We start from the raw sequence: 26,545 nt of genomic DNA on the forward strand, positions 1-26,545 counted from the left end.
CATACTTCATCGGTTTACAACAACAACAATATGGGTTTTCAAATTATGATTCCCCATACAATTATTTCTCATCAAGTTCTCAAAACCCAATACCAACAATGTTTGCTACTAGTTCAACTACACCATTCTCGGCATATGATCCTCAACAATATTATCGTCCTACTATGCCGTCTACAAATATTTTTGGTATACAACATACTGATGATGAGGTTGTCGTTGAAGATGTTGATGAAGATGATTCAAACGAGGAGGAGCCACAATTGGTGACACGTGGAAGAGCAAGAATCTCACAGCGGAATGAACAACAATTAAGAGTTCAACCACCAAGAAGGAGAAAACCACCTCCATGTGGCACTTCATCACACAGACGTCATTAAATTTTTAAATTTTTATGGGATTAATAAATTCAAGTGTAATACATTTTTGTCTTAGTAAATTAAATTTCTACGTTATTAATTTTGATGGTTTGTGTTAGTTATAATTTTAAAATATTTTAAACAAATAAATATTATAAAAAAATAGAGTTTGGAAAACTCCTCCCCCATTGCCGAGTTAGGGGGAGGATAATTAAAAATTTAATCCTTTTGAAAAACTCCTCCCCCATTGCCGAGTTAGGAGAGAAAAATTAAAAAAAAATTATTACAAAACTCCCCCCATTGGCGATTTAGGGGGGAGATTTAAAAAAAAATTATTGAAAAACTCCTCCCCCATTGTCGAGTTAGGGGAGGAGGTTAAAAAACAAATTATTTGACAAAAACTCCTCCCCCATTGCCGATTTAGGGGGAGGAGAATAAAAAAATAATAAATTTGCTAAAAACTCCCCCCATTGCCGAGTTAGGGGTTAGGGGGGAGTACATTAAAAAAATATTTATTTTCTGTAAATCGGCAATGGGGTTGCCGATTTACCCTAAAACTACACTACTTTGGTAATTTTTTCAAAAGGTGCACCAAGACCGTAATTTTTCGGTCAAGGTGCACCAACAAAGTAAATTTTCCTGATCAAGATAGTAAATATACGTGGAAAGGTTGTCAGAAAAATCAATGATTAAGGTATCATCTCTGTATAGAGTTTGTTTCTAAGTCAGTAATGTATCTTTATTTTTTATACTAGATTTTAGTTGAAGCTAAACAATTCAGGTTATTAATTAGATTTGATGAATATAATTTACATATATGCATATAAGTGGGAGGATATTGGAAAATTTAAGTGGGTAGTGTAGTTTGACTACATTATCCCATCTTTGGTGTAGGTTTTGAATTAATTATGGGAATGATATAGTTTTTATGGATCTCGTGTATGGCGTCCACAATTTCATCAAAGTCGTAGATGTGAAATGCAATTTCCCATCAATCTCGTGGACCTGAGCCACGACTTTCTTACACCGTATCAGCCTTCATATAAGTCGTGCACCTGGGACACGACTTTCATGGCAATGTCGTGGACCAGGTACACGAGTTTCATGCAATTCTCTTGGACCTAGGATACGAGATCCAAGTTGTATCTTGGATCCATGATATCCAAACAACATATATACATCCCACGCTCTGACTCAAACCACACTGAAGGAAGAAAACGTATGAGAAATATTTAGGGCAATTCATAATTGAAGAAGTGTGATTATTAAAGGTAACTAAAACTACTTTATATTTTTCAGTTCATTTACTTGTATTAATTTTATTTAATGTTATTGTATGTTTATATGTAAATACTGTATGTTTATATGTATATATATGACAATTATTAGAGATATTGTTAATGATTTTAGTGACGAGGAGGACATTGCCATGAAAGTCGTGTCCCATGTGCACGACTTATATGAAGGCTGATACGGTGTAAGAAAGTCGTGGCTCAGGTCCACGAGATTGGTAAGAAATCGCATTTCTCATCCACGACTTTGGTGAAATCGCATTTTCCATCTACGACTTTGGTGAAATCGTGGACCCTATCCACGAGATCTATAAAAACTATAATATTTTTATAACTAATTCAAAATCTACACCAAATGTGAGATAGTGTAGTCAAACTATACTATCCACGTAAATTTTCCGGAGGATATTCTAGTAATTTTGTTCTTTTTATTTATGGAAGATAAAATTTTCTTTGCTTCATCACTTTATAATGAAAAGTGATATAACTGTTGGTGCATCGCATGCAGGGAGGATTGAAGCACTAGGCTTATTTGTAATTGTAATATATGGGCTTGGAGTCATTGACTTTTAACACCAGTATCCCAGATTCTTAGCTGCAAATATATGAGCTTGGGAACTATAGCTTTGGGAGAATAGCCCAGCACAGATAAAAGTGCAATTATCTTTTGCTAACCAAAGTTCATTTTTTGGGGTCCAAAATTGGTTTTTCAACTCACCCTAAACAAAATTGAGAGTTCCTACTATGTGACATTCAATGTGGAATAGTCATCCAAACATTTTCACAAGCTTGTGATTTCTAAATGGCCCATTTACCCAATCCCTTAAAATTAAGGTGATCAAAGAGGTTGAAGACTTGAAGTGTTACATTTGACACTACTGATTGTCCTTTTGCCTTGTTAGGAGCAGAGAAAATATTAACGATAAAAGCGAAGCAATCTTTTTATATTGACATTTTTTACTAATCTATAGTTGAGTGAAGATTATCTCATTTGCCCTTTCTCATCAATAATACGTTCCAGTGTTCCATACATTTGCAACTCTACATTAGTCATGGAAAAAAGGGGAGGGACCTAGTTAGATGACGTTATGGGTGACATTATCTAATGTAATTTTCAACCAAGTTTTCACATCCTATTAACAAGACTGTTAAGATTTGTTAATTCTAGTAGCTTTTAACTTTTATACAAAAATACCATTACTTGATAATGAAACTTAATTACATTGAAATGGAACATACTATATATAAAGTGAAATACAACTACAAAGAGTTACATTACTTTAATTTAACAAATCTTTAGCCATTCTTTTGACAGCGCCAAAATACTCTTTCTGGAAAAAAAAGCTTTGGCCTTATGCAAAGTCATTCGTTAGGGGGGAGTACATTAAAAAAATATTTATTTTCTGTAAATCGGCAATGGGGTTGCCGATTTACCCTAAAACTACACTACTTTGGTAATTTTTTCAAAAGGTGCACCAAGACCGTAATTTTTCGGTCAAGGTGCACCAACAAAGTAAATTTTCCTGATCAAGATAGTAAATATACGTGGAAAGGTTGTCAGAAAAATCAATGATTAAGGTATCATCTCTGTATAGAGTTTGTTTCTAAGTCAGTAATGTATCTTTATTTTTTATACTAGATTTTAGTTGAAGCTAAACAATTCAGGTTATTAATTAGATTTGATGAATATAATTTACATATATGCATATAAGTGGGAGGATATTGGAAAATTTAAGTGGGTAGTGTAGTTTGACTACATTATCCCATCTTTGGTGTAGGTTTTGAATTAATTATGGGAATGATATAGTTTTTATGGATCTCGTGTATGGCGTCCACAATTTCATCAAAGTCGTAGATGTGAAATGCAATTTCCCATCAATCTCGTGGACCTGAGCCACGACTTTCTTACACCGTATCAGCCTTCATATAAGTCGTGCACCTGGGACACGACTTTCATGGCAATGTCGTGGACCAGGTACACGAGTTTCATGCAATTCTCTTGGACCTAGGATACGAGATCCAAGTTGTATCTTGGATCCATGATATCCAAACAACATATATACATCCCACGCTCTGACTCAAACCACACTGAAGGAAGAAAACGTATGAGAAATATTTAGGGCAATTCATAATTGAAGAAGTGTGATTATTAAAGGTAACTAAAACTACTTTATATTTTTCAGTTCATTTACTTGTATTAATTTTATTTAATGTTATTGTATGTTTATATGTAAATACTGTATGTTTATATGTATATATATGACAATTATTAGAGATATTGTTAATGATTTTAGTGACGAGGAGGACATTGCCATGAAAGTCGTGTCCCATGTGCACGACTTATATGAAGGCTGATACGGTGTAAGAAAGTCGTGGCTCAGGTCCACGAGATTGGTAAGAAATCGCATTTCTCATCCACGACTTTGGTGAAATCGCATTTTCCATCTACGACTTTGGTGAAATCGTGGACCCTATCCACGAGATCTATAAAAACTATAATATTTTTATAACTAATTCAAAATCTACACCAAATGTGAGATAGTGTAGTCAAACTATACTATCCACGTAAATTTTCCGGAGGATATTCTAGTAATTTTGTTCTTTTTATTTATGGAAGATAAAATTTTCTTTGCTTCATCACTTTATAATGAAAAGTGATATAACTGTTGGTGCATCGCATGCAGGGAGGATTGAAGCACTAGGCTTATTTGTAATTGTAATATATGGGCTTGGAGTCATTGACTTTTAACACCAGTATCCCAGATTCTTAGCTGCAAATATATGAGCTTGGGAACTATAGCTTTGGGAGAATAGCCCAGCACAGATAAAAGTGCAATTATCTTTTGCTAACCAAAGTTCATTTTTTGGGGTCCAAAATTGGTTTTTCAACTCACCCTAAACAAAATTGAGAGTTCCTACTATGTGACATTCAATGTGGAATAGTCATCCAAACATTTTCACAAGCTTGTGATTTCTAAATGGCCCATTTACCCAATCCCTTAAAATTAAGGTGATCAAAGAGGTTGAAGACTTGAAGTGTTACATTTGACACTACTGATTGTCCTTTTGCCTTGTTAGGAGCAGAGAAAATATTAACGATAAAAGCGAAGCAATCTTTTTATATTGACATTTTTTACTAATCTATAGTTGAGTGAAGATTATCTCATTTGCCCTTTCTCATCAATAATACGTTCCAGTGTTCCATACATTTGCAACTCTACATTAGTCATGGAAAAAAGGGGAGGGACCTAGTTAGATGACGTTATGGGTGACATTATCTAATGTAATTTTCAACCAAGTTTTCACATCCTATTAACAAGACTGTTAAGATTTGTTAATTCTAGTAGCTTTTAACTTTTATACAAAAATACCATTACTTGATAATGAAACTTAATTACATTGAAATGGAACATACTATATATAAAGTGAAATACAACTACAAAGAGTTACATTACTTTAATTTAACAAATCTTTAGCCATTCTTTTGACAGCGCCAAAATACTCTTTCTGGAAAAAAAAGCTTTGGCCTTATGCAAAGTCATTCAAAATGTTTGAAATTTTATTGAAGGCAAGCTTAAATTGCACGTATAATTGATTGCCAAATAGATTAAGTTTCTTGACGCTACAGCACATGTTTTTATTTTATTTTATGAAAATGATGAATAGATGGTTACAGACCAAAACATAATGTCTGGCTCTCATATTCTATGACTCAAAATGGCACACATTGGCACGTCTTAGAACAATGTAGAAGCCATAGGTGGCTACAGAAGATAAGGTTTTCTGAAATTTGGAAATGAATGGATCATTATGCCACTTCCATGAAAGAACCGAATCCGCATAAAAGCTTAGAATAATGCTCATCATTATAATCACTATCATGATCATTAGATGATGTCATAAAAATAAATGGAATATTATTAGATATAAATAAATTTTGAGAAAGCTCCTCCCAAAAATAATGCGACTCTAAGTTTATTTTTATTCCCCATTGTGGGTTTAATAGAATATTGCCCTCTAAACAATTCTTACCTTTTGCTTTAGTTTTTGTTGTGTTGGAAAGCAGCCTTCTCAGCCAGAAAATTGAAACAGTAATCATGAACTTAGATATTGAACCCTAAATCTCATATTTAAGTGACCTAAAATGAAAAAATGATACTTTTATGCAAATACTAATTAAGCAACTCAACATCGTCTAGCTTGTAAAGTATGATATATTCCATTATTCATAAATTTTCCTACCTCCTCATTAAGAACATGGAACTCCATTTGTTTATAAGTCATTTAACAAAATAAAATTCTAAAGTTTCTTCTAAGATTCATTAGATTGAAAAAGAAAGGTACTAAAACATTTTTCCATTCGAAATTATAAGGCAAACACATTGTTTATTTGTTGCGTCAAGGTAGTGTATTGCTGAAGTCATTCTAGTATATGTTGCACTTGCAGAAGTAAATAATCTAGTTAATATGGTTAGCCATGCTAGTGCCATGGGTGAATGGCAAAAGCATTAGGAATTCCCATGCTACGTGTCAAACTAACATAAATCAATTTTAAGCTAAAATAAAAGCATAAAGGGTAATCATAAAAGGAACATACCATACTAGTATATTTCAGTGAATTTTTATCTTCTTTCATCTTTACTATAGTAAAAACATTACTGTATATATAATTAAAGAATACAAATCTTCTCAGAAGTCTTAAAGCATAAAATCTGACATGTGAAGATGCACTCATTAGAACATGGATTCATTTGAATCATTATGAAAAGCATGCAGGTAGAGAGAACAATGTTATAATACCTTAGAAGTTAGGAGGCTGAAACAAAGACTTTGGAGAGGTATATATGGGCCCCAATATCCACCAATGGAATTCATGCGCGTTTGGGTCGACCGTCCTATTCATTTTGGGAGACCATACCTCACCGCCCCATCTGTTTGTGCACTTTTTGTGCCACAGTGCCCCCATCTCACAACCCATTATCCTAAAAGGTGTAAAGCTACGGGTTATAATATTTTCATGTTCTTAAAGTACTTACTAATATAGGATGATTAAAATATATGTGTTTTTTTTGTTCTACCAATGTATCTCTTAACTTTTTGAATAATGAATTAATCTCTTTTGAGGTTCGTGATTACTTTCTCAATAAGTATTACTCTCAGGAATCGAACATTCGACCTTAGAATCTCGGTAGGATTTTATACCACTGGAACAACTCTTGTTGGTAAAATATTTAAGTTACTCAAGCATTTATGTATAATTTATTTTATGTTTGTACATTTTTAACAATTTACCAATAAGCCTCATTTAGGGAATGCACTACACTTTATGAATAATAACTTTTAAGGTTTTATCTCAAAATTAATTAAAAATGAGATAATTAGCTATTTAAGTGATTTTCTACAAAAACAATGAAGTAGATGATATGAAATTTATTTCCTAGCAATTATTTTTTTATAGAAATGTTTATATTTACATTCCCTCACTAAAAAACAAGCTCAAGAAAAAGTGACCCACTAAATTGGCAATTACCAATCATCTTTATCCCCTGATCTCCTTATCGGAGGATTAAACAAACATATTCACTACCAACTTCATTTCTTGAGTGCACCTTTTTCTTCTTAATAAAACATATCTACTTCCCTTGTTTCCCCAACACATCATTGTTTTTAAGTCCCACGCCTCTTTATCTTTCTATTTGTTCAAAACTGTTTGTATAAACAGGATTACATGAAAACCATGGTCCATCACTTTCTCACGCCTCTTTATATATTTGTTTTGCGTGACCTCATGTATGACATAACAATTGCGTTGACTCAAGGTTAGACACATTGTGGAGAAGTTGTAATGTTGGCATTTACTTAAATGTATGAGTCAGTTCTCTCTCTTTTCTCGACCGGTATATATATATACACATGATTTTGGGTGTGGTCCATATATAGTTATATACACATGGGTCGCAAATATTCCTCTATACAAATAAGAATAGACACCATGGCTGAGGAAAGGCAAATTCTAATCCACTTTCTTTTAAAAAAACCCAATTCACCAAGTCTTATGCTTCATCAAAATTCTCTTCGAAAAGAAGACGTTCAGCAAGAGTCAATAATTTTTCATTAATAACTTCAATTAGTTCAACATTGTATTATTTAAAATTTAGGATAAAAAAAGTAATTTTAAAATCTAAGTCGTTGAACTTGTTAAACTTATTTTTTAAGAATGGTCAACAATTGAGTGAACAACTTATTTGTTGGGAGATTTTCATCCATTGACTCTAACATTCTTTTGTGGGCTATGTAAAAGAAGTGTGAATTTGACACCGCATCTTGATTTAGAAACCTTAAAACATAAGTTTATATGTTCATTCACTTATATACTTTTTAAGTCATCTATTTTTTATACAATATGAAACTTTTTGATTTACACTTGAAATACCCAATGTTATTTTCACTAACTAAAAATGATAGCATATGGAGTATGATCATATCAATTGTTACCGAACCAATGATTTTTATTTCGAGTGCCAATTATATGAAAAGACACCAATGACTAACTATTTTATGACTTTTAGGAATGAAAGTTTTTAGTTGATTGTTTGGATGTGAAATGAATCCTAGAAAATGTGCATGATGGTACTATTATTCAAGACTTAACGTATTATTATTCAATAAGGCAAAAAGTAGAATAAGTTTATTTAATTAAGAATTAAACAGGAAACATCCCTTCCATTTGGAATTACATATCAATTGCAATAAACCCACCTATATATAAGTTTTGCTGAAGTGAGTGAAGCAATATTTTAGAAATAGATTAACATCAACCGCATGAAGTACAATTTTATTAAAAAGAACTTGAAACAACCAAAATAATAAAGATGCAAAAATTCTAAAACAAATAGAAAGGAACAAAATATTTATTACTTTTTATAGTTGGTGGGGCTCTAATTTGATAAACGAACTGAGAAGTTGACACTGAATTTAGAACTAGCAAATAGCTAAACAGCTGAGATTAGATGAATGTATATTTTTTTGCGAATAAGAATAAAATAGGAATTTAAATGTGGAAAAAAATTAAAATATAGCTGCACACAAATTTATGAGTTAAGCATCTACAACATTCAATATTTCTTCCATGCAATCAAGAAATAAAAAAATAAATGACAATAACTTTGCACCAATATTTCTTCTTCAAAATTTATTTAATGAATAGTATTTTTAAAAACTCAAATTGCAGACATCAAGTTGAAGTTAAAATAACTCTATCCACTACTTAATTCACACATTTGTTGATTATAAAGGGAATAAATATGACCTTAATAATTTTGTCCATAAATGACTTCAACAAAATAAAATACAACATATTTCCATTGACATAAATATGATTTTTCTTCCTAATTAACGATTTAGTGCTTTTGCTTTTTCTTGTTGTAAAAACTAACAAGCAAATTACAAGTAAGCAAGAAGGAGAGGTAAGAAACTTAAAATCAAAACAACCCAAATGCCCAAGATTCTGATTCCATGACCGTTTTCTGGTACTGACAATGAGAACCATCGGTTGCATCGAACACTTGTTTTTCATCATCACCAACATCATTAATCAGCATATTCAAACTGCTAATAAAATCATCATCATCCCATAAATCCATATTTTTGTTATCATTGGCATCACTATTATTGTAATTACAAGACCACTCAAAATCTGGAAGCTGAAGGTCTTCAAGGAAATTGGTTGAATTTGAAGAAGATGATATGGAGTTTGATGAAGAGGAAGGAATACATGGAACTAGAATCTCATGAGGTTCAATTATTGGAACTTCATCAGTGCAAAACCCATTCATTACATCATCCATTGTGTCAAATAGTGGTGTTATAATGTTGTCTTCTTCTTTAGCTTTAGTGATGGTTGATGAATCAATTGAAGTCTCTTGTATCTCTGGCTCCTTATTTTGTTCAATTTCAGGTTCAAATATGGGGTCAAAGTCAACTTGGAATGGTTCTTCTAGTGGCTGGTTTAGTTGTTGTTTAGTTTGATCAGTTGCACTATTAGAGAGTGGTTTGTGAGTGACAGGATCAATGCCAATTTTCTTGAGCTTTTTCTTTATATGTGTATTCCAATGGTTTTTGATCTCATTATCAGTTCTTCCAGGTAGATGAGAAGCAATCTTAGACCATCTGGATAAGAAAGAAAAGGAAGAGGACAAAAATAGCATTAACTAATCACTTTATGATAGTAATAAAAAAAATGAGAAAATAAGAAGAAGATTCCATCATAACAAAGGTCCATTACTCCATCCTATAATGTCATGCAAGTTATGAAATGGGAAAAATGCAACAAGACAAATATTGCCTCTAGTTACTTTTACTTCTCCATATTTAAGAAATGTCTGTATTGGAGTCAACTATAACTGCAAAGAAGTTCCTTTTCATTTTTTTTCCTGAAAAAAGTGAAGCAAACAGAAAGTAATAATAGAGACAAGACTAGGTTTTCAATTTACATACGTCTCCTTCTCTTAGCAGGTGAACCATGAGGGTCATTTTAGAAATAGCAATCAATTTAGTGGTCCAACCTAAATTAAAGTATCTTTTACTTTGGTTTAAATCATTTACTGAGATAAACATAATTTAATATGCCAAAAGTGAACTTAGACCAATGACATAATTTAACCATTATAAAAATTCAAGAAAGAGAACAAGAAATTAAACATGCAGAACAGGGGAAACAGGGGAAATAGTTGGTTGAGAAAGAACCTGTTTCCAAGTTTAGCATGGAGATCAATGACCATTTTCTCTTCATATTCTGATAGTAGCCCTCTCTTTAAGTCTGGCCTCAGATAATTTATCCACCTGAGTCTGCAACTCTTCCCACACCTTAACAAACCTGCACGGGTTCACACCCAAATTGTTAAACTCAAATTCACTGAGGTGATAATTTCTTCAGAGCATTTCAATTCAAAAATTCCAATGAACATGAGATCTACTCAGTGGGAATATAATGTAAAACAAATTACTAGGACAGAAAACCAAACATTAGGAAAAAAGACCAAAACTCATTGACCATTATGCAAATTTTTTATAAAACCATTAAAACATTTTGATAGCCAAATTGCAAAAGAAACATAAACTATAAACTATGTCCCTTCCAATGTTTAAGAAATGTTATAACAATAGGATCAATGAAAGCAAAACCTGCTAGCTTAGGAACAGCTCTCCAGCAACATTGGCCATTGGTAAGAATGAAGTTGATGAGCTTCTTGTCCTCATCTGCAGTCCATGGACCCTTCTTCAACCCAACTTTGTCACAACAAGGTTGCCTTCCCATTTTTTTGGATCAAAACATAAATGTCACAAAGGTTAGTTAGATGTGATCCTCAACACTAGAGGGTTCAAATTGATATTAAGAGAGAGAAAGGGGGATAGAGTTTAAGGGTGTTAAGAGTATTTCCTTTGAGAATATGTTCATAACAAGGTAGGATAGATAGAACACTACCACCTACTTATTTATACACATTATATAAATCAACCAGATAAGCCCTCTAAACTCCAAAGTTGCCAAAAACCCCACCACCTCAATTTATCACCTTTTTTGTCTTTGTTTTATTCATCACATTATTTGTTTTGCAAATCTCTTATTGTAAGCATAACATCTAATTTACTAGTTGACTTTTGAAGGAGAATGAAGAGAAATAAAAAGTTTTCATAGTTATTTCATTTGAATTTTTTATTTTTCTCCTCTAAAACCCAATTCACTTATTCATTTATGAGATATATTCTCATTTTACTGGATTACCCATGCAATTCATATACAAGTCATTTAAGATAACATTACACAATGTTATGCAAAGAGTAAAAGGGTTAAAAGTGCCCAATAAAATGTATCTTAATTTCATTAAACATAATATTTATTATTTTCCGTTGATCCAAACTTCCAGTGATGAGTTCGATATTCTTTAAGCAATATCTTAATTTGAATCCGGCTAATAATAAAAATCGGGCTCAATAGTTTTTTTACCTCTTTAAAGAAGTCGTTCAGAGTAAATTTGCATTCTCAAACTAATGAAGTTATATGATTAAAATTCTATTGGATTACAGGAGGTTATGGTTTAGGAGTCAGGAGTCCTCTCCATTACTACAGAGGCAAGTTAGTGAAAAATACATGAAAAACTTAAAAGATAATAACACTTTTATTTTCTTAATTTAATTGTTATTATATTTTTATCTTTAAAAATACACTGAAAAATCTAACTATCATCTTCAGAGAAGTATGACTCGTGGTTTAGTTTAGGAAAAAAAACAATGCACTTTATGTCAAAGTTGCACACGTGACATATCTTCGTCAGAAAGTGCCACCTCATCCACTAGGCTTGCTTGAGTTTGAAGTGAGATATTCCACTCTCTCACTCAAAACCTATGAGGATGTAAAATTGAAATAATACAATTAAATGTAAAATAAAATAGTTGGCCTAATAAAGTCGATGCAGTAGTATTAGGATTTATGTATATGAAGAAAATTTAATTCAAGAGAATTTATTAGGCAGAAATGAATGACTTTAAGTATATATTGAGTTTCTTGAATTACAAAAATGTGAGATTCAAGTGTTGATGTTCTGAAATTTACTATATTAATACTGACATGATGTTAGTGTTTCTTCTAATTCTCCATATATTCTATAAAAAGTATGTCAGCAGCAATCATGTTATTAGTGTGAACATGTAATTGGTAGGACTAGATTGTAAGTAGGTATACTTTTTAATGAAATTATTATATTCTATAAAATAAAAAATATTTTATACTAACATATGATAATTTTTTTATGTAATTTATCTAAACTTTAAATCACATACAAATGTTGAGTAAATAGGATAATCAAGTATGCAAATTAATTGGAAAAATTATTAAAAAAACATAAGCCTATGCCCAGCTATATATAGTCAAATAAGTATTTCCAAAAGCTCATTATTTGAGCAGCAACATATTAAGAGGACTTAAATCTAATTATGCAACTAATTATTCTCATAAAAAACTCATACATTATTTTCTTTTTCTGTAATCACGTTTAAACTGTGTTTAATGCTTCTTTACTTATTACTTCAACTTAAATCTAAGGGGCAGCACCTCTTGCTTTTAGCGAGCCCAACTCCTTTCCAGTACCGGACAGTCTAGTACTGAATTTTAAAGGGAAACAAAAATTATAATTTATCTTATTAAAAAATGAGTTAAAATTGGGATTGTTGGATTTTTATTTTTGTCACGTGTCATAATCTCAAACATGATAATGAAGAGGATCCAAATTTGTTTTTAGCGGGTTTTGGCCTGCTCCATTTATTTATTTATTTTCAAACACATTTGTTATTTCTTAAACATGTTTCCCTTATAAAATGAAAGTTTACATGGCTAGCCCCGCCACTGTCATCATATATATTATTCTCAAGATGAAATAACTGAAAGAGGTGTATGAAATGATTATAACAACACCTTTTCTGTGATACTAGAACTTATGCATCTTTTCTTCTCAACTTGTAGATGTTGCTTTATTTTGTGGACAATCATACTAAAATCTAAAGTTGAGGCAGTAAAGGTATAAAATAGATAGATTTTAGAGCCTAAGGCATTAATGAAAAGAAGGGAAATTTTGGTGCATAAGGCAATTATCATAAGAAGGGAATGTTAATAAGTATCATGATGTTTAAGGTAGAGAAAATAAATTCAATTCCAGATGCAATTGTGTGTATAAAATTATGTTTGTGGATAATTATGTATAATGTACAATTGCATCCGTAGTTGTATCTAATTAAATTAAAATTAGTAATACAAAAAACACTTTAAGTAGAACCACATTTATAACTAAGCAACAACAAGGACTTTTTCTGACTGTGAAGGATTAATGTAAGCTTAATTTCAATCGGAGAGAAATTGAAAGATTATTAAAAAAATGACTAATAAATTATTAAAATCACTTAAGATTTTTTGAAAAGATTCTTAAAGCTAGCTGTAAGATAATACAAATTCCCTTCAATTTTTATTCACGCAACAACTCTAATAACATATTGTATAAGGCAAAAATAACAAACTATTTAAAAAGCTACGAATACTAATTCTAATGCGAATCTAAAGCTAATCCTTTGTTTTGATTCAATAGACATAGAAATCAATCTCATAAAATTATAACATTATCAAAGTCATATATCTAACAAAAAGGAGTGTTGCTAGGGTGAACAAAAAGGAGCTGCATATATGCCTTAGATCCTGTAAAAAAAAAGGGTAAGCAATAAATACACATCATAATGGATGTGAGGTCATGCTATGAAGGCATGAACTACTCAAGCCCGATTATGAGGTGAGAAAACGAAAGAGCAACACCCGGCAACAATGTTTTTTTTGTTTCTTACATGTATTCTCGCACTAGAGATAATCTTATCCAAGTCAGGAACATTCACAAACATGTGGGGCTAACTCTCCCAGCGAATATTTTTTCATCCACAAGACTCAAACCTGAGACTTTGCTTAAGGAGAATCAAACATGTACCACTTAAATTAATATTAGTTCGTAACCTAAATGATGACAAAAACACATATGTATATCCCATTTTTTATTTTGATTGGTGTGTCACGATCATGAATCATGACAAAAACCGTTATAATATATAGTGATGGTGATCAGTGGACTCAGCTGTGTTGTTTTCACTCGCGAAAATAACTAATGTACCATAGTAAAACAATCAATAATCTTTGACTTATAACTACCAACAATTGACTTGCTTGCGTAGTAGCTATACTTCCAAAGAAATTTAACCAAGCAAAAGTGCAACTTATAAGTCATATATAGTACTAACTTTGGAATTTGAAGGCCATTTTTATATTCTTACATTTGATGTCATTCTAACGTATGGCTGGTGTATGCAAGCACTGAGATGTATTTTCTTTCTTTTTTTCCATTTCATTTGTCATGTGATGAAAAATAATAGTCGGATACAGTTGATGAGAGGGTAATGATGTCTGTGTTAGTACGTTAAAAGTATTAAAATCTTATTTCAATTAGGTGCAAGGTCTTTAGGTATATTGATTTTCAAAATCATCCATGATCCAACAAAGTAAATAATAAACTTATGACTAAAGCAAGAATTTTGAGGAATCGTGAAACGAGTTAGGTTTCTATATATGTTATACTTGGATTTTATTATGTGTAATGGGATGGAATATTAAAATTAAAGAATCATGCACGAAAATTAAAGAACATGATAAAATTTCCTTAGTTATTCCTCTCAATCAGTTAACACCTTTAGACCCCAAAAAAAACAAGTGCATATATAGGGCTCCAAACAAATGAAAAATCTGGATCATGATCCGCACAATTATTAGGTCGATTAACATATATATAATATGCATATTATCCTTCATTTATACAATTTAATTGCTCTCTACACGACTATTCGTGCTTTCAACATTGAGAAAGTGTCTGAGATGTGAAATTAAAATGTGGCCTAATAGTCAAAAAGTTTTCACAAAGGAAGGGATTTTTTCCTTCCTCCTCCTACCTTCCCACATCAACATCTGTTTTCATATTTCATCCTTTCACACTTCAGTTTTCATGTTGGACTGGTGTGTCTTATTAGGTCCTAGCCCAACATCTTATACATGGTCCACCACCTAAGACCCCAGTCCCCAAGGGTCTGCCCCTATATAAACACTCACTAAGATGTACCTCTCACTTTCTTTGCCTTTATCACTCTTTTCTCCTTTTGGGACATAAACATGATAATATATTTCTACTTTTATGATTTTTTTATTTAATTTAATGACACATCTTTATTCGTCTAAATATTGCGAAAATATTGCAAAATCGTAAAATGAATATTATGATAAATTCTCATTGAATTTGAATAATATAAGAGTGTTATTTATATACAATGTCTTGTAAAGCAAGCAATGTAACTAACCTAACTAACTCTCTAACAAGCTAATAAACACATGTTCTAAACAATTCAACATGTATTGAATGTGTAAAATAAGTAAAATGTGGTAGCTTTGTTCTCCAATACTAAAACACAGAGATATCTTAAGACCACCAACTCATGGGAAAGGAACGAGAATCAGCTGTCCCACTTTTTTGTCTCATTGTATCCCAATCTAATGAAAATTTGACACATACTTGAAAAAATAATTAAGAAAAATATAAAATAACATTTTTATGTGATTTGGTGGGACATCATTCGCTTGAGACATGGGGACGAAAAATTTTTGGGACAGAGGATCCTCGTTCATGGGAAGGACGGAACACATTGGGTTTTATAAAAGCATAGCCAATAGTTGACTTGACTTGACATTAGAATGGAAAATCTTAAAGTAGTTACAATTTCCATGTGTGAACACCCATTTTTGTCTGGCCCAAGAAAAAACCCAAGTCATTTAAAAAAAGTATAAGTGTTCCATTTCAAGAAAATCCAAATAAAGTCTAAGCCTTAAAAAAATAATTTTTCAAAAAATGTTGTTTGGGCCATCGAAGCATGTCATCTTCCAAAACAAAAAGGATAAAAAATAATAAAAAAATGTTTTTTTGTTCTTTTATTTCAAAATGGCTTTCCAAAAATAGAAGATGGTGAAAGATATTTTAAAAATATTTTTCAGAATTTTTAGCAATTAAATAAAATATCATACTTAAAATCATAATGGGATAAAAAAAATTATTATTATTATTTTTTGAATTTCAAAAAAATAAAAAAATAATTATCTTTCTCCTAAATATTTATTTTCGGATAAAACAAAAAAATAATAAAAAAATAAATAAAAGATTTTCTCAAAAAAAAAAAATTTAACTTCGAAATAATAAAGAATAATTTTTCAATTTTTTTAAAAAAAATTAAATTCGAAATTCAAAATTCAGATTTGAAATTCAAATTTCAGATTTGAAATTCAAATTTCAAATCAATTTTTAATAAGGAATCAGATCAGGCTGATTGAAATTATTAATTGTAATATTTGATTTGTAAAAAATTTAATTAGGCAGATTCGTGACATTTTTAGTGTGGAATTTTTTTTCCTATAAATAAAGGTTTAGGGAGAACAAGAGGGGACACTGAAACATTGCCAAAACAACCCCAAAATACTGCCCAACGTGTTCTGTGAGAGAAAAAATAATTTCTGCGAGAACCAATCTTGTGTGGGTGGATTCATTGTACATCCTTGCGTCCTTGATCCACAGCCGTCGGATCTGCATACCTTTTTTGCATCTGGGTTGACCGGGGAAGCCAACCAATCCGTGCACAAAACGTGGCACGCCCCTGGTGCACCTCACCGCACCGAATCACTGCCCCAGAAGAAGACAGGATCTAGTGTAGGCACGCGCATCACGCACCCTACACCTTCGCTCATCCAACGCTTCATAGTGCGCCACGTGGACTGGTCCCCTTCACGTCCAGATCCATCAATCACGGGACGAAACGCGTCCCGGACTCACTATACCTCGCCACACCAGATCCCACCCTAGAAGAACACGGAGTCCATGCACGCGTGTTCATTGTTCAAGCCGTGAGCTCACCCTCCCATCCAATCTTATCACGCCACGTGGCTGGACGTATCCAGGCGTCTAGATCCAGCACGGGTGTGTGCACGGTGCAACCGGTGCACCCTCTCTCTCCCCCAACTAGGCCCTGACACGTGTCCAAGCGCTGGGAAGTAAAAGAATTCCCCCCAATCTCTTCCTGCCACGTGGATTTCTTTGTTTTTGCTGGATTTTATTCCTTTGCATATCAAGTTTGCATTTTCTTGTCCCTTATTTGCACTGATATCATCATATTACATACGATAAATAACTATATCATAGAAATTGGAAATTATAATTATCATAAATAATTTAATTATGTGTATACAATTAGAACTTCATGAATATGATCTGTGATTATAAAAATTAACCGGACTTGTCAGTGGGATGAGATTCCATTGCTGTTTTATTTCGCTATTTTTACACCTGAACTTTAATTTTGATATTCAAAGGAGTATGAATGATAAATAAAATAATCCAATTCTATTATATGAAAAAATGTATTTCTTGGTGTACCACTTAATTAATTCCATTATGATGCTAATAAAATAAGTATTAAAAATAGAACCTGTTATTTCGATGTTATGTTACTTAGCATTTGTTTTTTTATTCTATTCATGTTAATGAATGTCCAAATTTTAAGATATGGTATATCGGATGAAGCCAAAGATAAAATATAATGTGTAAGTTTTTAAAAACTGTGGAATAAATCACATTTCTATTAGCATGTTATACCATTTTGAATGCTTATCAATGTCCCTAAAATAATTACTACATTTTTTATGATAACGTCATTATTAATTCTAAGACGACAATCACTCTAATTTTAAGATATGACGCGGTGTTGGACGTATGGGCTGCACTTCATCAATTTAATGATCACCATGACTAATTCACCAACGACTCAAAAAATCTTTTGTCCATAAACATGTTAGGATCTTAACTAACCTTTAGTACAAAATGCGGTATCGGACGTATGGGCTGTACTTCATTTGTATTAGTAAGATTGTTACTCGAGATCTAACACTTATATTTTCTAAAATCAATCCAACCAACAAACTTTTTTCTACTTAAAGAACTACATAAGCTTTGATTCTCTTAATAGGGATACGTAGGACCGGGGTCATTCTTGTCAGGCACAATAAAAAAAACAATTTTTTTCTTCATAAAAATTAATTAATTAACCACACAATTGCATAAAACAATAATAACAACAAATAAAAAAAATATAGTAATCCATGTAGTTTAGTATAGGGTACCGCTTAAGGCAGGCGGGTGGGGTGCTAATACTTTTCCTACCCTGTAACCGACTTCCGAACCTGAATATCAAAAATCCAAAAAGCCCAAGGTAATTGGGCTAAAAGAGATTTTTCTACATTTTTGACAGTAAAAAATGTAGTGGCGACTCGAGAGGTCGCGTAGCCGAAAATCGGGGCGCGACACCATGCATCTTGGAGAAGTAACTTTATTAGAGGATGCATGTGTGGTATAAAATCTGTATATTCATTAAGGTCCTAGAACTTCCCAAATCCCACATGTCTCCATATGATAAGCTAAATTTATATGTAAATAAATAAACTTGATGATTTATATGATTATGATAGAAGCCAAGATCACGAATAATGTACATACAACATTAGCAGAATAATCTAGATATGAAGTGCAACAACCAGGATGTAAATTTTCACCTGCTAGGGTTAATTTGAATTTGATGAAAAAACAGATAGAGGAGAATGTGAAGGAGTAGGACAAAGTAAAGAATAATATGCCAATCAAAACGTATCTCAATAGACTATTCTTTCCTCAGATTGGAGCAATCTAAATTCTAAAAAATTCATCCATTACAATTACTTATTCTAATCCCAAATCTGGCAATTGCAAACAATGGTATCACTTGATACCAAGAAACAATCTTATGAGGTGTCTATGCATTTTTGCTCGTGTGCTCATATATGCAAGGTCATTGAATGCTGATTGAAGCATCGCTTTGACTCAAGTTACGTTCTAAAATGTCTCAATCACAACGTTAAATAATGTGACAACTTCTTATTCAGATTTCGATGTGTCTGCATATGTTAATTAGTAGTTAGCCATGTCCCATGTTTGCTGAACTAATTAATTATACGAATTACTCAACAATCAAAAGTTAGAAGCAGATTATGGCTTAGAAATAATTTTTTTAGTGCGTGTTTGGGAACACATTAAAATAAACTAACACTAGTTGAGACTCTGTAAAAGTACTTTTGTATTTTTTTTTCATGTTAGACATCCTCAAAAGTTTGAAGGATGTAATTGAGTTTGAGTTTCAAACCACGGTTTAAATTAATTTTGGAGGTTTTGTTTAAGTGTGATTGAATAGATATATGTCAAGTTAGGATTCAATATATCTAACTATATATTATCCACTAGGTTAATAGGTATTTACCAATATAAAAAATAAGACCAAATTTTATTAAAATTTAAAATCTGAGATTGATATATATTTTCATAAAATCAAAGACTAAAATCACATTCCAAAACAATTTTTACAAATAATTTTTCTCTAAAGACCATATAAAAAGAGTATAGGAAAAAACAAGAAAGAAAGAAAATGTACATAAACATTCATAATTGATATCCTAGCCTAAACCTAACTATCATTTCACTTACAACACTCCCAACCTGTAAAAAATTTATATGATTCAATTAAGAGTAAATACTTTGTACCAATTTATTTTTTGAAAAGATAAAAATCCAGATCAATATTCAAAGAATCACATATGTCGAACTAGTCCATATATAGATAAAAAATGTAAACATAGTTCAGATTTTATATTTTATGGGAATATTTTAGGATTTTTAGATTAAATTGATACATACAAAAAAACTAGAGATAAAAATAGATTTTACTCATTAATCAAAGAGTGAATACCACTTTATTCCTTATAAATTTTATTATATACTATTTGATAAAAAATAAAAAAACCAAAATACTATTCAGAAATTACAAATGTGAATCAGAAATCAGAAAGAATGATAAAAGTAACCAATTTAATACACATTTGATATTTTTTGAATTATTTTAAACATTTTAAATTTTTAGGAACAAAATAAACTTTAAAGAATCAAAGTAATTAAATAAAAAAACTAAAGTTCTCTATTTGTTGCTTTGTTTAATTCCATCCAACTTATCCCAAACAATTTCTAGGAGCTGACCCCGAATCGGGGAACCCTAGATTTTCTTCAAATTAAATTAAATTAAATTTCCAAAAATAAAAAAAAAACACATGTGGCGACGATGAGACATCGGTTATAAGAGAAGGTGGGACAAGTATATATGTCGTATCGGCGGCATCAAGGTTTTAGATTCTCAATCCTTTCTTCACATTCCATTTTCCCTTTCCCTCTTTCGATATCTCATATTTTCTCTCTTCTCTGCTATTCTATTATTACTATCTATCTCTTTCTCCTCTCATAATATAGGACTCTGGGATTCCCTTCTAAACTGGCTTCGCAGGTAACCCCTCTTTTCATAACTGCTACAATAGTATAATAATAAGACCCTTCAATTATTCTGATTTCTTTCTATGTGTTTTTTCTGCCAGCTTGTTTTTTAAACAGGAGATGGAACTTTCTCTTGTAGGTCTTCAGAATGCTGGGAAGACCTCTATTGCCTTTTTGTTTTGGATGACATGTTGCATGTACTTAGACTAAGTTATTGCTTTTAGATACTTCATCATGTCGACTCTTTTATACAATTACAATTATTTTGACTTAAAATTGAGATTATCTATTTTATCTTATATATAATGTAAACATGTGCATTATACAATGTTATTGTTGACTTCTAAATAGAATGACTTCACCATTTTCTTTGTTAGGGTGTTTTTTGTTTATTTACTGGTTCCTTGGAGAAATCTATAAAGAATCAGCAATGCAAATGATGCCTTGCTTTCAGTAAGATATTTTATGTAGAAAAGTAAAAGTGAAGCTTACATTTATAATGGTCACCTATGATAAGATCCAACTACCCTTAGAGTTTAAGCTATTAAGAGAAGTCCTAGAAATGGTTGAGTTACATATCTAATATGCACCCTCATCCTAATAGGCTTCGCTGCTTCCGACTTTAAGTGCGGACAAAATATGTCCAGTACAGCATGTGCTGAAACATAATTTGAATTATTTGATATGAGAATGGGGTGCTGTAAGAACTGAATTCCTGACCAGTTCATGGAGAGGCTCTAATAATACCATGTGAAGTTTCAATTATCCTTGAAGTGTAGTCCATTAAGAAAGGCAAAGGAGTGGTTTTCAATTACATGTATGAGATCTCTAACAACCTACAATACATAGGACTGGCCTCATACTTCATTTTGTATATTGTTGTCTTCTTTCCCATTTAAGTATTAATGTTTTAGACATGAAGAACCAAAAATTAAATGCTTGTTTTTTTTAAATATCTCTGTTTTTTATTATCAAAAGCAAAGTTTGTCATGCACATTCTTCTCGCAGTGTGTATTAGCCTTTCCAATTATTTAGAGGGGCACTTCTCCATTGTTTTACAGTTTTGTTTGCGTTCATTGATGGATGCAAACACAGCTATGTTGTAGATGCTGCTGATAGAGACATCGTTCCAATATCACCAACTGAGTTACAAGAGCTCTTAACGAAACCTTCTTTGAATGGAATTCCCTTGCTTGTTATGGGAAACAAAATTGACAAGTCAGAAGCTCTTTCCAAGCAATCATTGGTAGATCAGCTGTGAGTTCAGAGAATTTAAGACAGTGTTTCAGAAATCAATAGTATCATTTTTTATTGAAATTTGTCTCAATGCATTGTTTAACTAATTAAACCTTTTGATTTTTCACCTTGGATGATTTCAGAGAACTTGAGTCAATTAAAGACAGAGAGGTCTACTGCTATATGATTTCATGCAAGGATTCTGTAAACATAAATGTGGTCATTGACTGGCTTATCAAACACTCAAAAACATCAAATTGATCCTTGGTTGGCCAATATTTTAGTTTTGGCCATAAATGCAAGGTGTTGAGGAAATTCCTCCCCAGTGGAATACATTTCCCTTAATTTTAATAGTGGTTAGTAAGTCTGTTCATACAGTAATAAAACTATGTTAAGCCATCCACAGAATGTTCTCCCATATTCTGTAAATTGGTTACTTGGTCCTGTCTTAATTCTTTTGTTGTTTCAATTTGTAGTATTATGATACAATTTCAGAAACTTTATTTGTTTAAAAATATTTCACACTTGGAGTTTGCAAATCTATAGGGTAGGTCAACCGTGATTTTTATGTGGGATTGAACTTATTAACTCAATTATTCAAATGATTCATAGCAATCAAATTATTTAACCTAGCATAGCTTGAAATACTTTTCCTACCATGAGTGACCACTGTTCTAGCGCTCAGATCAGTTAACTAGTTTACATACCTATTTTCTAAATTAGCTTCTCATTATTCAAGCTCAGAATCAAGTAGGAAGATTAATGTCACGATAATAAGAAAACTATTTTCAAAATAAGGGAAATCAATTATATGATTCAAATAACGATTCTATATTTTATTATAATGTAGTACACAAACGAGAATAGAAACCCCCCAAACAAGACTCAAAGGGAATAGCAGGACTGATGGGAGGGATGAGAAGACAAAGGATCATAAACATGCACTGTCACTCTAAATAATGGCTCAATGAATTAACAAACAACACTATAGTATGAATGCCAAAAACAGGGCAATGATGGAATAATGTAGGTGTCTGTTTAATTCAATAACTCAAGCTTGCAGTGCATCCAAGTCTACAGAATAGTACTGTTGGGAAACTCCCTCTTTTTCAATGCTGGAATTACAAATTTCCTCAATCCTTCTTGCCACCACATCCATGGAAGGTCTCTTGTCAGGATATTGAGCAGTACATTCAAGTGCAAGCTGCAAGACCTTCAGCATTTCCTCCTCAAAATTCTGGTATCTAAGAAGCTCCGCGTCGAATATTTCATTTTTCCATTCCTCCTCAACCACAGATTGTATCCATCTTGGGAGGTCTACCTCTTTTTCATTAAGTGGAGAATAATTAGGAGCCTTCCTGGTAAGTATCTCCAAAAGCATTACTCCAAAGCTATAGACGTCTGCTTTTTGGGAGATTTTGTTAGCATCAGTGACCTCAGGGGCATGGTAACCAGAGACATGGTTAGGTGTAGAGGTTGGGAGTGCAAGATAAGCAAGGCCGAAGTCGGAGACATGAGCTTCGCAAGATTCGGTGAGAAGTATATTTGATGACTTGATATTTCCATGGGCGAATGCCGGGCCATGTGAATGTAGGTATGCAATCCCACGAGCTGCACCAAGGGCAATGGCAGACCTTGTTTCCCAATTCAGGGGAATCCTGCCAGCTCCACTATTTGCTATAACACCACAATTGAAATATGTATAAGCAAACATGTCCAATAAGGTTTTGACTGTCTAGCATCCAAATTACAATCCTTTTTTTTTTGCATCCCCGAAAGGGATTAGTTTTTTACCCAAAAAGTTTAGGGGATACCCTTACTAGTACCAAAAAAATAATATTCAAATCAATTGCATGTTCATTCACCTAAGCAAGAATTTCAACAAATACAAGGCAGATAATCATGATGTAATTCTGCACATATGCAATTGCCTCCAAACAAAAATATAATGTCAATTTTGTCACTAAATACAAGCCTTTGATTCAGAGACATAAAGGTAACAGGTTGTTAGCCATAGTTGACACAAGAACAGCCACAACCATTAATTTGAGTTATAAACAAAACTAGTGTCACTCATGATACCTAGAAAAAAAGAGGAAACTAGGGTGAGGCTATGACCTAGTGGAGAATAAAAAGGGTAAATATATGCATTCTTATCCTTATACATAAAATGGTTATTTCTATATTTGAACTCATGATCTCCATGTCAAAGACAAACAACTTTATTATTGTCTCAAGGCTGATCCTCTAAAAGAGAGGAATACATCAGTCCAAAAATGACAACCAAACAAAAAGTATTAAAAAAATGCATACCATGTAAGAGGGTAAATAAGCTTCCCATTGGCATGTAATCATACACAAAAAGCTTTTCATCCCAGCTAAAATAATAACCCTTGAGTGGGACCAAGTTCTCATGAGCCATCTTACCCACTTGCTCAATTTTCTCTTTGAATTCATTTTCTGGTGCAGTAACATCTCTCAACCTCTTCACCACCACATTCATCCCTGTATCTACAGTAGCCTTATAAGTGGTTCCAAAAGTCCCCTTCCCTAACATTTCAGCTGAAGCCCTCAGCAATTCTTCTAGATCAAAGGGTTTACTCATGTTCCCATAAAACACCAAACTCTTACCATCAACTTTTGTTGCTGCAACAGCTAAGTTACTATCACTAGCATCATTCTCACTATCATTACCACTCTTCTCTAGCGGCGCCACAACTTCAACCGGCTTGGTAGGCGCAACATCATTGGAATCACTTATACCTCTCTTTTTTCTACATAATAACAACAAAATCAGCAGAACCAACAACACACCAAACAAAGAACCAATCACAATTCCCGCAATTGCGCCACCAGATAATTTCTTTTTTCCACCCTCAGTTCCAGGGCAAGGTTGCAAGGGCTTTCCACAAAGTGAATTCCTAGAAAAAGCACTTTTATCCAAACGTGAAAACCTCTCAGGAATAGACCCATTTAAGAGATTATTTGAAACATTGAAGTGCTGAAGAGGTGGAACATTAATGTCAGGAATTGACCCAATGAAATGATTATTCTCCAAAAAGAGCATACTCAAACGAGTGAGGTTATTGAACTTTGGTGATATCTCACCACTGAAATTGTTACTGCCCAAATTCAACGTCATCAAATTCTTCAAATTGAACACAAAATCAGGAATTTCACCGGAGAAGAAGTTATCATGAAGATAAAGGTTCCTCAAGTTAACAAGGTTGGCGAAATCCGAGGGGATTGTCCCATTTAGTGCGTTGAACCGGAGAGAGAGGGTTTTCAACTGAGTAAGGTTCCCTAAACCCAAAGGAAGGGTCCCAGAGAAACCCACACCTGGAAACCGCAACATTGTGACCCGGTTTCCCTTACAGAAGACACCGCTCCATGAACAAGGTGTTGTGTGGGTGAGGTTCCAGAGGAGTGAACGACCACCTACGGCGGAGCGTAGGGCTAATAGAGCGACTCTGTCGGAAGCTATATCTTCGCCGGCGGCAATGGCGAATAGGAAGAAAAGGAGAGAGAGAAAAGAGTTCATGTTAAGGAAGACAATGAGAGAGAAAAGAGAGAGAGATAGAGAGAGAGAAGAGTTAACGTTAAGGAAGAAAGGGTGAGTGATTTGAAGGGAAGAAGTGGAATGCTATATCTTGTGCTGTTTGTTTGATCGCTCAGAAAAATAAGAGAAGGTGGTGGTTGTCACGTAATTTAGTTAGCTTGACATAAAACTGAACAAACCGACACAACTAATAACTTTATAGAGTTCAATTTTTTTTAAATCTTCGAGAGAGATCAACATTGATATATGAGGGGGGAATATAATAACATTCATTTTTTACCTTTAAAAATAAATAAAAAATTCTTACCCAATTCAATTGAGTTTAAGTTTTTTTAAATTATAAATATTAGAATTTTAAATGAAGATATATTTTTTAAAGTCTTTTATCATTAATTATTGTTATATTAAATTAATAGTTTATCACAAAACTCTCAAATAAATTCAAATGCTTTAATTTAGTTAGTTTTAATAAAAAAATTAATTAAATATAGTTGCATTGGCTTTAGTTATTCTATTTAATAAATAAATAGTTACTTTTTAATTCCTTTTTTCCCGAGCTAAATGATTTAATGCTTGTTTGTCACGTAATATGTACATAGAAAATATTAAAACTTTGTTTTCTTCAATTTCGTTTTCAAATACCAATATTTATATAATATCATCAAATAATTATTAACTATATTATGCTATTTTATAATTTGTTTACTATTTCTTATAAGGATTCTTTTTGAAGGTGCAATTACACTTCGAAATATATTAGATAGAACGAAGATACATTAATGAGAGTTGAAACGATAACTAGGAAGGTGATTCCTATTACGTAAATATTCATGAACAATGAAATTAGGTGTAATGCTCCAAATAGAGCTAACTTTGGAGTTAATCCCATAATTTGCCAATTTATCCGCGCAAGAGTTGCATTCTCTATAGATATGGAAGACTCTAAAATCCATTTCGGCCATTGCTCTTTTGCATTTAATCCATTTGTTTAGGAGCTTCCAAGGAGGATTATGATGCCCTTTGAAAATATCAACAACCAATGTAGAATCACATTCAAGCCAAAGAGACATCCAACCCTTAGATTTA

At 32.4% G+C, this 26,545-nt stretch overlaps 2 protein-coding genes and 1 long non-coding RNA gene across 4 annotated transcripts; 1 reads left to right on the forward strand and 2 right to left on the reverse strand.

Annotated features, from left to right (window-relative positions):
* Positions 9,072–11,148, reverse strand: LOC109359202 (protein ODORANT1-like). The gene is made up of 3 exons (XM_019603774.1): positions 10,832–11,148; positions 10,394–10,523; positions 9,072–9,817 (listed from the first exon to the last, which is right to left on the reverse strand). The coding sequence occupies exons 1-3, from the start codon at positions 10,962–10,964 to the stop codon at positions 9,130–9,132; spliced, it is 951 nt and encodes a 316-aa protein (XP_019459319.1). The 5' UTR covers positions 10,965–11,148; the 3' UTR covers positions 9,072–9,129.
* LOC109359250 lies at positions 20,581–22,424 on the forward strand. The gene is made up of 3 exons (XR_002109053.1): positions 20,581–20,677; positions 20,766–21,921; positions 22,044–22,424. It is a non-coding gene; the product is annotated as an uncharacterized LOC109359250 (long non-coding RNA).
* Positions 22,781–25,632, reverse strand: LOC109359307 (probable inactive receptor kinase RLK902). Of its 2 annotated transcripts, XM_019603922.1 has the most exons (3): positions 24,214–25,632; positions 23,359–23,577; positions 22,781–23,133 (listed from the first exon to the last, which is right to left on the reverse strand). In XM_019603922.1, exons 1-3 carry the CDS (start codon positions 25,439–25,441, stop codon positions 22,952–22,954), a joined length of 1,629 nt encoding a protein of 542 aa, XP_019459467.1. In that variant the 5' UTR covers positions 25,442–25,632; the 3' UTR covers positions 22,781–22,951. The 2 variants fall into 2 exon arrangements, with proteins under 2 accessions (XP_019459467.1, XP_019459466.1); XM_019603921.1 differs by having other exon boundaries at positions 22,782–23,577; positions 24,214–25,631.

This window comes from Lupinus angustifolius, chromosome LG11 (assembly GCF_001865875.1).
Source record: "Lupinus angustifolius cultivar Tanjil chromosome LG11, LupAngTanjil_v1.0, whole genome shotgun sequence".
Taxonomy (NCBI): Eukaryota; Viridiplantae; Streptophyta; class Magnoliopsida; order Fabales; family Fabaceae; genus Lupinus; species Lupinus angustifolius.